Consider the following 12,580-nt stretch of genomic DNA (forward strand, 5'->3'; position numbering starts at 1 on the left):
ATCAGGACACACCCAACCTTCAGTGGTGACTTCCTGCAGCCCTGGGGATTCTGAACCCCTACCTGCTCACGGTGGCTGCACCTCTCTGTGCTCGGCACCAGATGGTGCCATCTGCCTGGCCCAAGGAGAGCCACGGCGTTGGAAAATGCCACCCCTGGGGACTCAACTCCTAAGATCCCTGGTCAGGGATCACCAAGTCAGAATTGTGAGACAAAGCGCCCCGAGTAGAAGAGGGAGATGCAGTTCCCACCCGAACCTTGGCACAACAGAACACGGGTGAAAAAAGCCGAAACAGCAGAGCCTGCCCTGCCACCTGGCACGGTGGGAAGAGGGGGGTCTGACCACAGCAGTGTTAGCAAGGTCCAAGCACACACTTCATCTGTGGGACGCCCGGGTTCTGGTCCTGACACCACACGCTCCCCCAAGCAGCACTATGCCAAAAGCTCTGCTCATCCAGAAGGGACACGAAGCACAAATGGCACGAATCACGTAGGGGCCCCCCGGAGCTGCCAGGAACACAGGTTAGGAAACATTTCCTAGCTAGGACACCATGGTCCCCTGGGTCACCCTGGTCTGGACCACCAGTCAGTGTAACCTGTCGCACCTCAGCCCTCAAGTGGAGACTGCACCAGACTGAGGTGCCATGACTGACAACACTTGCGGCTCATGTGGGCCAGAAGCACAGGTGTCAGGCCCTGTGAGCAGCACAAAATGACAGCTGTCGTGGCTGCAATAAGTAGCCAGTGGAGTTGTCACTTGTCCTCCCGGGAGAAGTGACCATTGGTACCTGAGTGTGACGTGCTCACAGGAAACTTTCTCCATCTGTTAGGGGCCCAGTGGGAACGCAGCGGGGAAATGAGCTTGTAAGGCTGCCCCTCGATCGTAGGGCCTGGAAGTAAATCTCCCCGCCTGCCACTGTCTCGGGGTGCAGGCTGCACCCCAGAACTGTGAGGGCTTCACTGGGAGCCCTGGGACAGGGAGCTTCCTGGACTGGGCACAGCAAGCCTGGAGTGGGGATCTTCACCCCAGAATCCCACAATACCAGAGGCTTCGGCAGATGAAGGTGGGCTGAGCCCAAGATCCACGACGTCACCATCATAAGCCCTCACACTGGTTGTCTGACTTGGTAGGGAGGTAGAGGGACCTCTGTCTACCCTCTCGGAAGCTTCTGAATCTAACCTGCGTTCTCTCACTGCATCAGTGGGTCAAAGGGGGAGTTGGTAAAAAGGCGGCGGCCGGGCTGTGTGACCGCAGAGGTCGCGGGGTGTAAGTCAGGGCCCCTTCCCGGGGAGCCACTCCTTGATGGGATCCTTTTTCTTTGGAATCGGCCCGGTTCTGCGTTCAGGGCTCATTCCTGACGGAGCTCAGAGGAGCGTGTGTGGTGCCAGGAACCGAGCCCGGGGGCCACGTGCGAAGCAAGCGCCTGACCCGCTCGCTGTGCTGTCTGTCTCGGCAGCCCCCGGCTTCCTTGAGCAGTGCCCCCCGTGGTCTGGGTGCGTCTCGCGGCATCTCGCGGTCGGCGCCGTAAGCTCTTCAGATCTGCCCTCAATGCTCCCTCGGGCCACGCCCGTCATTATTCGGACCCTTTGTCAGTTGGCTGGAGCCCGATCGAGCGCTCCGGCGCCAGGAACCAGAGTCCAAGCACACACGGTCCGAGTCCGCCAGCCCCTGGCTTCCGGGGCGGGGCCGGGGGCGGGGCCGAGTCCGGGTCTCAGGCCCCGCCCCCGGACGCCATTGCCGGGGCGGCCTGCGCAGCTGCCTCGCGTCCCCTCGCCCGCCCCGCGAGGTCGCGAGCCTGGGGCCTCCGTGGTCCGGCGCCGTCCCGCTTCCCACCGCGGAGGAGACTCCGTGACCGAGGGAGGAGGTGGCCCGGGCGGCCGGACGCGGACATGCGTCTGGCAGGTGGGTGCTTGCACCGTGCCGGGAGCCCACTGCCTTCCCCGCCCCCGGCTCCCTCCTCGGCGACGCGGGGGGCGTGGCCGGAGACGGGGGACGCACCGGGACCGTGGGGGCGGGGGGTGCGGAACAGAAGCCCTGGCGGGGGCGGGGGACTAGATGGGCATCCTGAGAGCTTGGGGGGCAGCGAGCTGAATGGAGAAGCGCTTCCAGGGGCAGGGCCGGGGCCCACTGACCGGACTGACGGGCCGGGACCGGGACTGTCCTGCTGTAGGCCCCCTGCGCATCGTGGTCCTGCTCGTCACCGTGGGCCTCACGTGGATCCTGGTCAGCACCCTACTGGGTGGGCCTGGGACAGCCTTTCCGCGCCTCCAGCAGCTCTTCAGCAGTGAGTACAGGGCACGGGCCGCGGGGCCGGGGTCCCCTCCAGACCAGCCTGTCCCCTTGGCCTGCGCTGGGAGGTGGGGTACACGGTGGGGTGCTGACAGCCGGCAGAGGGAACAAGGTGCTTTGTATGCGGGAAACCCCCAGCGTTTCCAAGAGGGTCAGGGGTGAAAACCGTACCCTGGGGTGGGCCACCACACCAGCAGGCACCACGGGAAGGAAATGAGGTCGGGAGAAAATAAAGAAACGCTGGTTGGGATGTGGACTTGACGTGTGACACGACACTCTGTCCCCACAGACCCTGAGAACTTGGTGACTGCAGGTAAGCCTCCCCTCCGCCCTCGTCCCCTGATGTCCGTGTGCTTGGCAGGGTTCCGCCCCCGAACTGGCATCCCTATTCCCAACCGTGGAGGCTAGGAAGGAATCCAGGGGCTGCCAGCCCCAACTTCATCCGGAGGCTGCAGGGAAGTGTGCCAGACCCTGCTATGCACCCCACCTCACCGAGCTGGGCCCCTTCTGTCCTCACACGCTGCCACTCCAACCCCTGACCCATGTTGCCCCAGAACCTTCTCCATCCCAGGGTGTCAGTATCTCTGCAGTGACTGAAATGAGCACCTCCTGTACGGCCAGAGCCCCGGGTTCCATAGCCGGCACCCCCAGACCCTCTAGCACTGCCAGGAGCAGCCCCCCAAATGCAGTCTCCTCTCCGGTCTGTGAGGCAGCCCTCCGCTGCACACTCCCACTTCACACTCCCCACTACCTGCCTCACCCCTGGCGGGCTGTGGAGCGCCATCTGCAAACAACCTCCATCTGTGCTCAGAACAGGCGGCGGCAAGGTCAGCCTGCCCCAGACTGGACATGACGGGTAGGAGCCAATGCGCCCGCCGGGTATCCAGACTCTGGAACAGCTTCCTCCTTTCTGTCTGGCCAGACGCACCTCTGACATTGAAGCTTCTAGTACATTCCGTTCCGGAGACATTGTGTTTGCCAGGAGACAGACGCTTTCTCCATGCTCTGTCTCGCCTGTTTCTGAGCCTCGAGCAGAAACGCCAGCGGCAACCAGGTCGTTGCACCCGTTTGAGGCTAGTGGCGCCATGGCTCCCAGCCAGGCCAAACCTGCCTGGTGCAGCTGCTCTAGCTCCGAGGACACATTTGTTGACCTGTAGATGTCCTCCTGGCATGGAATAGGGCGTGTATCTGCCTTCGCAGTTCACGAAACCTCTGTGCCACAGTTTGCACGTGTCCCGACCTCGTGTGGCCCTTCGAGAGCCAGTCCCAAAGCCATCTTCCTGACTGGCAAGACGCACTCCCTGGCAGCGCAGTGTACACGTGCCTTCCTGTGGCTTTCCCACAGTGCTTTCCCACCAGTAATAGACTCTTGCCCAGCTCTGGAAGCTGGTGGTGACAAGCTAGGGGTTGGGGGTGCACACACAGGACCTGGGGGTCCCTGCCTCCTCTAGCCTCTGGCTCAGTCTCATCTTCCACGTGCACGTGCTTTCTACATGCCTGTGTTGCTTCTCTTCACTTGGAAGGATACAGCCATTGGCTGGGGCATCTCCGCCACGAGCTCCCGTGAACGCATAGCACTATCAAAGCCCCTCTTTCCATTCGGGCTACTGTGAGTTGGGACTTACACTGAGCCTCTGTGGGGTGCGCTGCCTGCCCTCCAGGAGCTTCTCCCCTTCGTCTCCGTGCCCTGCCCTGTGCTCACTCATCCCTCACTCCGGACTGTCCCTTCCCAGAGCCCCGGGCCCGCAAGTATAAGTGTGGCCTGCCCCAGCCATGTCCTGAGGAGCACCTGGCCTTCCGCATGGTCAGCGGCGCTGCCAACGTCATCGGACCCAAGATCTGCCTCGAAGACAAGATGTGAGCTGGGGCGCGGGAGGGGTGGGCAGCCACGTGTGCAGCCTGGACGGGGCAGCTGGGCGCTGAGGGCCGTGGCCGCGTCTCCTTGACAGGCTCATGAGCAGCATCAAGGACAACGTGGGCCGCGGACTGAACATCGCCCTGGTCAACGGTGAGCCCCCACGCACCCACTCGAGACACGGGGACCCCTGGGAAGGGTCTGTGCGAGCTCAAGACTCCAGTGACCAGGAAAAGAACTAGAAGTTTCAGGCCTCAGTCGCCTGGCACACAGCCAACTCAGGGTTACTCCCCAGCACCTCATAGGAGCCCCAAGGCCCGCCAGAAGTAAGCTCTGGCTGCAGTACCAGGAGTAAGCCCTGGGCACAGCTGGGTATAGCAACAAATTCTAGAAGCTCCCAAGAATTCCGAGCGGGCTGCATGAGGAGTCCTTGAAGCACCCCAAGTCCAGGCAGAAGCCCCACAGCTTGGAGGAGAGAATCGGGCCCACGGCTGCACCCACAGCCCCACTCTGCCCTGCCCCTTGCCCCTAGGCGTCAGCGGGGAGCTCATCGAGGCCCGAGCCTTCGACATGTGGGCTGGAGGTGAGTGGGGGCCCCTCAGACCACTTACTCCCTACCGCGGGGCCGCACCAGTGGGTTTTCCTGTGTGGAGAACAGGGGCTTGTGGGGGGCAGGCCTCATATTGTGCATCACGTGGTTCCAGACGTCAACGACCTACTCAAGTTCATCCGGCCACTGCATGAGGGCACCTTGGTGTTTGTGGCCTCCTATGATGACCCAGCCACCAAGTAAGTGCGCGCCAAGCCTCTGTCGCCCTGCTTCCCAACAACGCCTTACCCCGTTTCTCCCTTTCTTTTGGGTGGCAGGATGAACGATGAGACCAGGAAGCTTTTCAGCGAGCTGGGCAGCAAGAACGTCAGGGATCTGGCCTTCCGGGACAGCTGGGTGTTTGTGGGCGCCAAGGGAGTGCAGAACAAGAGTCCCTTTGAGCAGGTAGAGTGGGGGGCCCAGCCCTTCCACCCCAAGTCCTCGTTCTCTTTGCCCCTGCATTCAGCCCCCCAAGGGCCTAAACTCGAATGGTAGAACTCAAAGCTCAGACCCAGCCTCCCAAAGTTCGTCCTGTCCCCTTGGGCACACTTCAGGGACCAGTGTCACCTATGCCAGTCCCTCAGCCCTCTCTTAAGTCAGCAGGACAAGGTGCTTTCTGGAAGCTTGTGGCTGCCCAGAACAACTCAACCCGGGAGAAGGAACATCTCCCCCGCCCGAGTCACCATCCCAGAGCAGCCAGCCCCATACACTCTGCTGACCCCTGGCGGGGGACCCACCCTCAAAGGCCCACAGAGCCCTGCAGCATGGCCATTTTTCAGGGCTCTGCTGGTCTGTGCCCAGGACTGACCCACATTCCCTCCCACAGCACGTGAAGAACAGCAAGCGCAGCAACAAGTACGAGGGCTGGCCCGAGGCGCTGGACATGGAAGGATGCATCCCCCGGAGGAGCGTGGCCGACTAGGGCTGTGTGCCACCCCGGCATCCTGGCAGGCAGCACCCTCCGCAGGTGCACAGGGGCCCTGAGGACGCCTTCAGGGGCAGGGGCCCGCAGGGCTGGCCCTTGGGTCATTTTCTGGGGAATCGCAGCCAGGACCCAGCACCCCATGCCCTCGGGCTGCAGGAGGCGTGGCCGGAGGCACTGTCAGAGCTGTGCTGCCCCTATAGGCCCAGCGAGAGGGGCCCCCCGGCACCGGGCTCACCGACCAGCAAGGAAACGCAGTGGGTGCTGGGTGTCTTAAGCAGCTCCCTAATAAAGTGGTGGCCTCAAGTACAGCAGCACGTGTTCTGTGGCGAGTGGGCAGGGTGAGGGAGCCTCAGGGCAGGATCCCTGTCCCCAGAACGGGCCCTCCGCAGGCGGTGGTGTCAGGATGCTCGCCCACTCCTGCTGTGGATTCGAGGGATGCTCTTGTGTCCCTTCCTCACTCACTCACTCCCAGTCATTGTTTTGTTGCTGCCTCCTCGGTACCCTTCCCCAGGTTTGCTCCCCTTTGTCGGGGGTCTACTCGCACTTGAGGCACACAGCGCCGTGCTCACCAGGAGCGCCATGTTTTCCCTCACGAGGCTCGCGGGTGCCACACCGCGAGGCTGCCAGGCTCCCCTCAGCACGTTGGGTCCATGACCTGAAGCTAGCAAGGCAGGCGCTTGGCCAGCCTGGGGCTGCCTGCACATTCCATCCAGCTCGATGGGGCACATTGCCTCGATGGGGCAAGAATCAGCCAGCACCTAAGGAGAGGGTATTCCAAGGCGGTAGGAACTTCAGAGATGAGGAGTGGGGCCAGCAGAGCTCAGGTCCAGCGTCCCACACCTCGGCCTTCAGGGCTTCGAGTCAACGAGCTTGGTGGGAGTTGCAGCAGAAGAACAGCCTGACCTCAGCTGACCAGGTGCTTGAGATGAGTGTGAACTTCGGGAACATACTTTAGAGATTGGTTTCTGCTTTTCTGGTTTGGGGATTTGGGGGCTATGTCCGGAAGTGTTCACTGACACTGTTCAGTGATCACTCCTGGTGGGGCTCCGGGGACTACATATGGTGCCAGGAATCGAACCAGGGCCAGCCACATGCGAGCTTTCCCACCTCTGGGGTGCTCTGTCCTACGACTCTACGGGAGCTCAGGGTATCCCTGGTGACAGGTGACAGAACTGCCAAACTGGTATCAACAAAACCCATCAATGGCAAGAAGGGATGGTTCCCCGAAGAGCAAGAGGAACTGTGACCTGCAAGCTGTCCCTGCTGTCTTCCCACGCTCCTGTCAACAGCTTTGTGCAGACAGCGCCTGGCAGGGGCACTGTGACTGTGTCACAGAGCATAACAACATGCCTCTGCCTCTGTCCCTCTGTCCCGTCTGCCAAGGTTCAACCCCTGAGCCCCATGCACAAGACACAGGGGTCCTACCGCTGATCTAGTCCTCTTCACTCCCCTTTGCCAACTTCCACCTTCTTTGTTTTGGGGCCTCACCTGGCAGTGCTCAGGGGATATTTCTGATTCTGCACTCAAGAATCACTCCTGGCAGGCTCAGAACCCTATGGGGTGTCAAGGATCAAACCCGGGTCAGATGTGCACAAGGCAAGTGATCTACCTGCTGAACTACCTCTCTGGTGGAGACTTTATCTTACTGATTTTGGCAGGGAGTTGTTGGGAATCGAACCCTGGTCTTACACATGCAGTCACTGCTCTGCTGCTGAGCTACCCTGCAGCACTGGAACTACACCTTAACTCATCTATAAAGCTCCCCTCTTCTGCTGGGGGTCAATTATGCTGATTTTGGTTTGGGGGACACATGGGGCGGTCCTTGAGGGCTAGTCCCAGCTCTTTGCTCGGGGTTGCCCAGAGGACCATATGGTGCTGGGGTATCAGTTCTTAACCCCCATTCTCTTACCTTGGCTCTAGTCACCCCTTTACTTTTGCAGCAGTGTCCACAGGAGCTTTCTGCCCACCAGGTTTTTTGGGGGAAACTGAGGTGACGGAGAAATAGGGAGTAGCCTTGGAGTGAAGACTCTGCACACACAGGCTGGGATTCAAGCCCTGCCAGGCGTGACCCCCAGCACAGAGTCAGCTCTTGGAGAGTGCGGGTGCCATCCCGGGGACATTAAGCACACATCTGGCACCAGAGAGTGCAGACTGGAAGCGTGGACTGTACATTGAGCCCGTGGGGTGAGGTTTGTGCCAGGTTGGTCAAGAACCACTGGGTGGGGGGAGAAGAAAACTAAAGTCGGCTTTGGTGGGGGTAAGGCACGCCTCTGAAGGGTTGCTATGCAGCTTGGCATGCTCACTCACTCCCCTTTCTCTGGGCCTGACGCAGCTCCATATTTGGCCCATGTTCTATGATATCATCTGCCTTCAGTTCCATGTGTGCATCCGCTCTCTCCGCTCTGCTAGTGGGAACCTGAGACACAGTTATGATTAGAACATTTGCAGCACATGTGGCAGCCATGGTTCCATCCCTAGTACCGCATCTGCTCCCGACGCACTGTCAGGAGTGACCCTAAAGCACAGAGCCCAGAGCAGCCCCTGAACTCTCCCACCATGAAGGAGCTCAGAGCTGTGGCTCGGTTTGGGTCATTTCTTTCTGCACACATACCAACATGTGTATCTGCTTACATGTTATCTAAGCTTTACATGATCTATGGGGAGTTCAGAGGTCCCTCGGCCAACACCCAGTTATGCTCCAGGGATCACTCAGTGCAGAGATCAAACCAGGGCCTCTCACATGCAAGGCACGAATCAACCCCCAAGTCACATCCCAGGCTCCGAAGGTTTTTAAAAATATACATTCAAAGAAGCTCTTCATACCTTTGCGGGGTTTGGGACACATAGCTAGTGGTGCCCATCAAACCCAGTCAGTCAGATGCAAGGCCTTCACTGTACAATCTCCTTGCCTTGCAAGCGGCTGACCCACGTTTGATCCCTGGCATCCCATATGGCCCCCCAAGTACGGGTAGGAGTGATTCCTGAATGCTGAAAGCCCTGAGCCAGCTAGGCGTGCCCAAAAACCAAAAAAAGGTTTATTTATCAGGATGGTGCCGTGGGTCAGCCTTAGAGCACTTGCATGTGTAAGGGTTCTCCGTGGAGCGGCAAAATAACATACTTGAACCGAAATTAACGGAGAGCCTGGATTCTGTTGGTTGCACGGGGAGGGCACATTCACTGCACTTGGTTGCAGTGGAGCAGCCGGGCCCTCCAGACCACAGGTTCTGTCCACGGCAAGCAAGCTGATTCCGGTGTTGCGGCTGCCTTTGGAACTCCCCCAAACTCGCGCTGCTTCGCTGTCTGCGACGCCCTCTACACCGAGCCCCTCCAGCAGCCGCCGCCCCTGCGGACTCGGATTTCTTTTCCCAAAGTCCCTGGGAGCGCCGACGTCAGTCGTCGGCAAAGCTTCCCTAGTGTGGCACCAGGCGCTCGGTGGGAGCTTGGCAGGAAGATGCAACGGGCGAAATAGGGGCCCAGCCCTCGGGGGCCCCCAGGCAGAAGGCGGCCGAACCCCCGGGGACCCGCCCCGTCGCCCCAGCGGCCCCGGGAGTCGCCGCCGAGCCCCGGGAGATGGGTAGGTCCGGCCACCCCGCCGCCCGGCCCCCGCCTCTCTCCGGACGTCACATCCGGTGGGAACCTTCCGGGCCGCCGCGGCGGGCGGGGTGGGGCGGGGCCGCCGGTCTGGCGGAGCCCTGGCGCCCGAAAGGGGCGGGGCAAGGAGGCTCCGGGGCGCTGCGCGCGGGTGGGCGCCGACGGGACGGGCGCAGGGGCCGCCGCGACTGCGCGCCCTGGAGGCTGCGTCGGGCCCGGCCCCCGGGACCCCGCCGGCCGGACACCCCTCGCGCCATCCTCCCGGGTTCGAGCCCCGGCTCCGCTCCGACCTCCCGGCCGCTTCCGGACTCCCAGTAGGGAGGAGCCCGAGCCTCGAGCACGGGACGTTGATCGATCCCCCGCCTCGCTCCACTGCTCACACTGGGCCGGCCCCGCACCAGGAATGCTGTGGGATCAGGACCCGCCCCTCTAGTAGGGAGGGACCCCCCAGGGCCAGCCCTGTGCAGCTGGCTCTTAGCCTGCACACCCCAGCTGCCTTCTGCCCCGGTGCCTTCACCTTCTCATGACCCTGCCAACCCTGTGGCTTACACCGGCTCGGGGGTGGCCTACCTCCTACGGCTGTGGGACACAGGCTGGGCAGAGGACTCCTGGGTAAGTGACCCGAACCGCCCCCACTAGCCTGGGGGATCAGTCCCAGGATGGAGCCACGACTCAGCCCACCGGGCCACAGGCCCAGACAGACAGGCAGAGGCCGATAGGATCTCCAGGAAGCAGCCCACTGCCGGGGGCCAGCCAGGCGCTACCTCTGCACCCGCCTGGGTCCCCAACCTGGCTGGCCTAGTTTCACTCGGTTGATGTGATAACAGGTTGGTGGCCGCCCAGGTTGAGAAGCAGAAGGAAGCGAACCTCCTCCTCTTGCCCCGCCCCACAAACAGCCCCACTGGAGTTCCAGGCTCTTGTTGGGGTGCATGTGGGTGTGGGGAGGGCCATCGACGCCCTGTAGAGGTGACACAGCAGCTCCCAAAGCTCCATTTCTTGGACTGCCACCGAGAGCTTCGGCCAGCATGGGGCCCTGTCATGGCCCCTCCTGCGCTCCCTTCCAGCACCTTCCCCGGGGAGCGGGCACCTGCACCACACCACAGCCCCTGTCTCACTGCACGCAGCAGGTAGGGGTGACAGCACCACAGTCAGCCCCATGTCTGTCCACTGTCCAACACCGCCAGCAGCTTTTGGCCTACTGGGTGGTGCCCAGTCCCCCTCCCCCGCTCCTGGGACCATGTTGTCCTGTCTACACCCTGAAGCAGGGCATGCAGGGTACTCTCCTGAGTCCCTGGCCTCAGGGCATGGCTAAATGACACTGGCTCACCCAGTGACTCAACAGACAGACAGACCAACCGAGTGGACTTCCCCTCTGGAGACAGCCCCTGGGGGTGCTGGGGAAGCGACAGGCAGGGGGCACTCAAGGCCACTGAGACGGGAGGAGGGGGGCTCCACTTCTGGCTCCCACAGGCTCAAGCTCACCAGCAGCTTTGCGCATCCCATCTCTCTGCAGGAGGAGCTGCGCCGGCTCAGACAGCTGCAGCGGACCCAGCCCTGCTCATGGACCCTTTGGAGGACCGTCAGAAGGCATCAGCAGTGTCGCCCTCCTAGGGCACAGCAGCTTTGGGCTGGAGCTATGATGTGGAGGCAGGGCCGAGGCAGCTCCCGGCCATGGCCTGGCCCTCTCATGATCACAGCCCTGCTGCTCGGCAGCCTGCCGTGGGGGGCCCAAGGAATGGCTGTCTCCAACCTCAGTGTGGATTGGGGCCAGGCTGTGCCATTCAGTGGGGGGCCCTACCTGAGCATCGGGGATGGCTCTGTCATGGAGTTCGAGTTCCCCGAGGAGAGCGAGGGCATCATCGTGATCTCCTGCAGGTACGCAGGCCCCAACATCACGGGGCCTGGCCCCACACTGAAAGTCCTCTCCCTGGACACTGAGGTGCTAAGCGTCCAGAACGTGAGTGCCATGAGCTGGGCCAGTGGGGGCAGCTTCTTGGTGAACATCCGCTCGGGCCTGCCCGGGCTCGTCCCGCTGCACATCCAGCTCCTGGACCCCCACCAGGCCCCGCCAAGGCTGATCGAGGAGCGGACCGATTTCTTCATCAAGGTGTCTCCTGCCGAAGACCCCGCGGCCGCCCTGGGCACCAGTGTGCTGCACTTCTCTGAGAACCCGATCCTGTACCTGCTCCTACCTCTCATCTTTGTCAACAAGTGCTCCTTTGGGTGCAAAGTGGAGCTGGACGTTCTCAGGGGGCTCCTGCAGAGCCCCCAGCCCGTGCTGCTGGGCCTCCTGGGCCAGTTCCTGATCATGCCCTTCTATGCATTCCTGATGGCCAAGGCGTTCATGCTGCCCAAGGCCCTGGCACTAGGCCTCATCATCACCTGCTCATCACCTGGCGGCGGGGGGAGCTACCTCTTCAGCCTCTTCCTCGGAGGGGACGTCACGCTGGCCATCTCTATGACGTTCATCTCCACAGTGGCGGCCACCGCATTCCTGCCGCTGTCTTCAGCTCTTTACAGCCACCTGCTCAGCACCCACGAGACACTGCACGTGCCCATCTCCAAGATCCTGGGGACCCTGCTGTTCATCGCCATCCCCATCGCCGCTGGCGTGCTCATCAGGTCCAAGCTGCCCAAGTTCTCCCAGGTGCTACTGCAGCTCCTCAAGCCCTTCAGCTTTGTGCTGCTCCTCGGTGGCCTCTTCCTCGCCTACCGCATGGGCGTCTTCCTCCTGGCAGGTGTCCAGCTGCCCATTGTGCTGGTGGGCCTCACGGTGCCTCTGGTTGGCCTCTTAGTGGGCTATTGCCTGGCCATGTGCCTGAAGCTGCCGGTGGCCCAGCGGCGGACTGTCAGCATCGAGGTGGGGATGCAGAACAGCCTCCTGGCCTTGGCCATGCTGCAACTGTCCCTGCGCCGCCTCCAGGCTGACTATGCCTCCCAGGCGCCCTTCATTGTGGCTCTGAGCGGCACCTCGGAGATGCTGGTCTGGGTCATTGGCCACCTGGTCTATACCAGCCTGTTCCCGGTCCCCTGAGGCCGCTGGGCCAAGCTTCCGCCCCCTGAGCCCCTCACTGCACCCACTGTGTGCACACTTCTTGTGTACCAAAGGCCTTCAGTTCTCACGCACTTTGCACTCAGAAGATATCCGGGCTTCTTATTTTTTGTATGGGTTTTGTATTCTCCAGCTTTCGGTGCCAAAGAGGCAATGCTGAGCGAGCAAAGCAAGGTGGCCCTGCCCAGAACGTGTATTTCAATAAAAGAGAGAAGCAAGCCGGGAGCCTCTTGCCTTTGCCCTGCGTGGCCCGGGGGCGGGGTGGCTGTGAGCCAGGGT

General features: G+C 61.7%; 2 protein-coding genes across 4 annotated transcripts; both read left to right on the forward strand.

The window, feature by feature from the left end:
* The first annotated feature begins 1,763 nt into the window (after positions 1–1,763).
* FAM3A (FAM3 metabolism regulating signaling molecule A) lies at positions 1,764–5,945 on the forward strand. Its single transcript, XM_056108719.1, has 9 exons — positions 1,764–1,902; positions 2,171–2,284; positions 2,579–2,602; positions 4,023–4,146; positions 4,239–4,297; positions 4,677–4,727; positions 4,849–4,933; positions 5,012–5,138; positions 5,560–5,945. The coding sequence occupies exons 1-9, from the start codon at positions 1,890–1,892 to the stop codon at positions 5,653–5,655; spliced, it is 693 nt and encodes a 230-aa protein (XP_055964694.1). The 5' UTR covers positions 1,764–1,889; the 3' UTR covers positions 5,656–5,945.
* A 3,069-nt stretch (positions 5,946–9,014) lies between these two features.
* SLC10A3 (solute carrier family 10 member 3) lies at positions 9,015–12,496 on the forward strand. Of its 3 annotated transcripts, XM_056108745.1 has the most exons (3): positions 9,015–9,232; positions 10,237–10,376; positions 10,763–12,496. In XM_056108745.1, the coding sequence occupies exons 1-3, from the start codon at positions 9,229–9,231 to the stop codon at positions 12,281–12,283; spliced, it is 1,665 nt and encodes a 554-aa protein (XP_055964720.1). In that variant the 5' UTR covers positions 9,015–9,228; the 3' UTR covers positions 12,284–12,496. The 3 variants fall into 3 exon arrangements, with proteins under 3 accessions (XP_055964720.1, XP_055964722.1, XP_055964721.1); XM_056108747.1 differs by lacking the exons at positions 9,015–9,232; positions 10,237–10,376 and adding an exon at positions 9,494–9,861; XM_056108746.1 differs by lacking the exon at positions 9,015–9,232 and having other exon boundaries at positions 10,203–10,376.
* The last annotated feature ends 84 nt before the right edge of the window (positions 12,497–12,580 follow it).

The sequence above is a fragment of the Sorex fumeus genome, unplaced genomic scaffold (assembly GCF_029834395.1).
Source record: "Sorex fumeus unplaced genomic scaffold, SorFum_2.1 ptg000232l, whole genome shotgun sequence".
NCBI lineage: Eukaryota > Metazoa > Chordata > Mammalia > Eulipotyphla > Soricidae > Sorex > Sorex fumeus.

Bases quoted from the DNA above. Each gene is read 5' to 3' on its own strand.
- SLC10A3 (XM_056108745.1), top strand. The intron at 10,377-10,762 runs GTAGGGGTGACA...ATCTCTCTGCAG, and splicing joins TGTCTCACTGCACGCAGCAG to GAGGAGCTGCGCCGGCTCAG.
- FAM3A (XM_056108719.1), top strand. The intron at 2,285-2,578 runs GTGAGTACAGGG...CTGTCCCCACAG, and splicing joins CCTCCAGCAGCTCTTCAGCA to ACCCTGAGAACTTGGTGACT. The intron at 4,728-4,848 runs GTGAGTGGGGGC...ACGTGGTTCCAG, and splicing joins CTTCGACATGTGGGCTGGAG to ACGTCAACGACCTACTCAAG.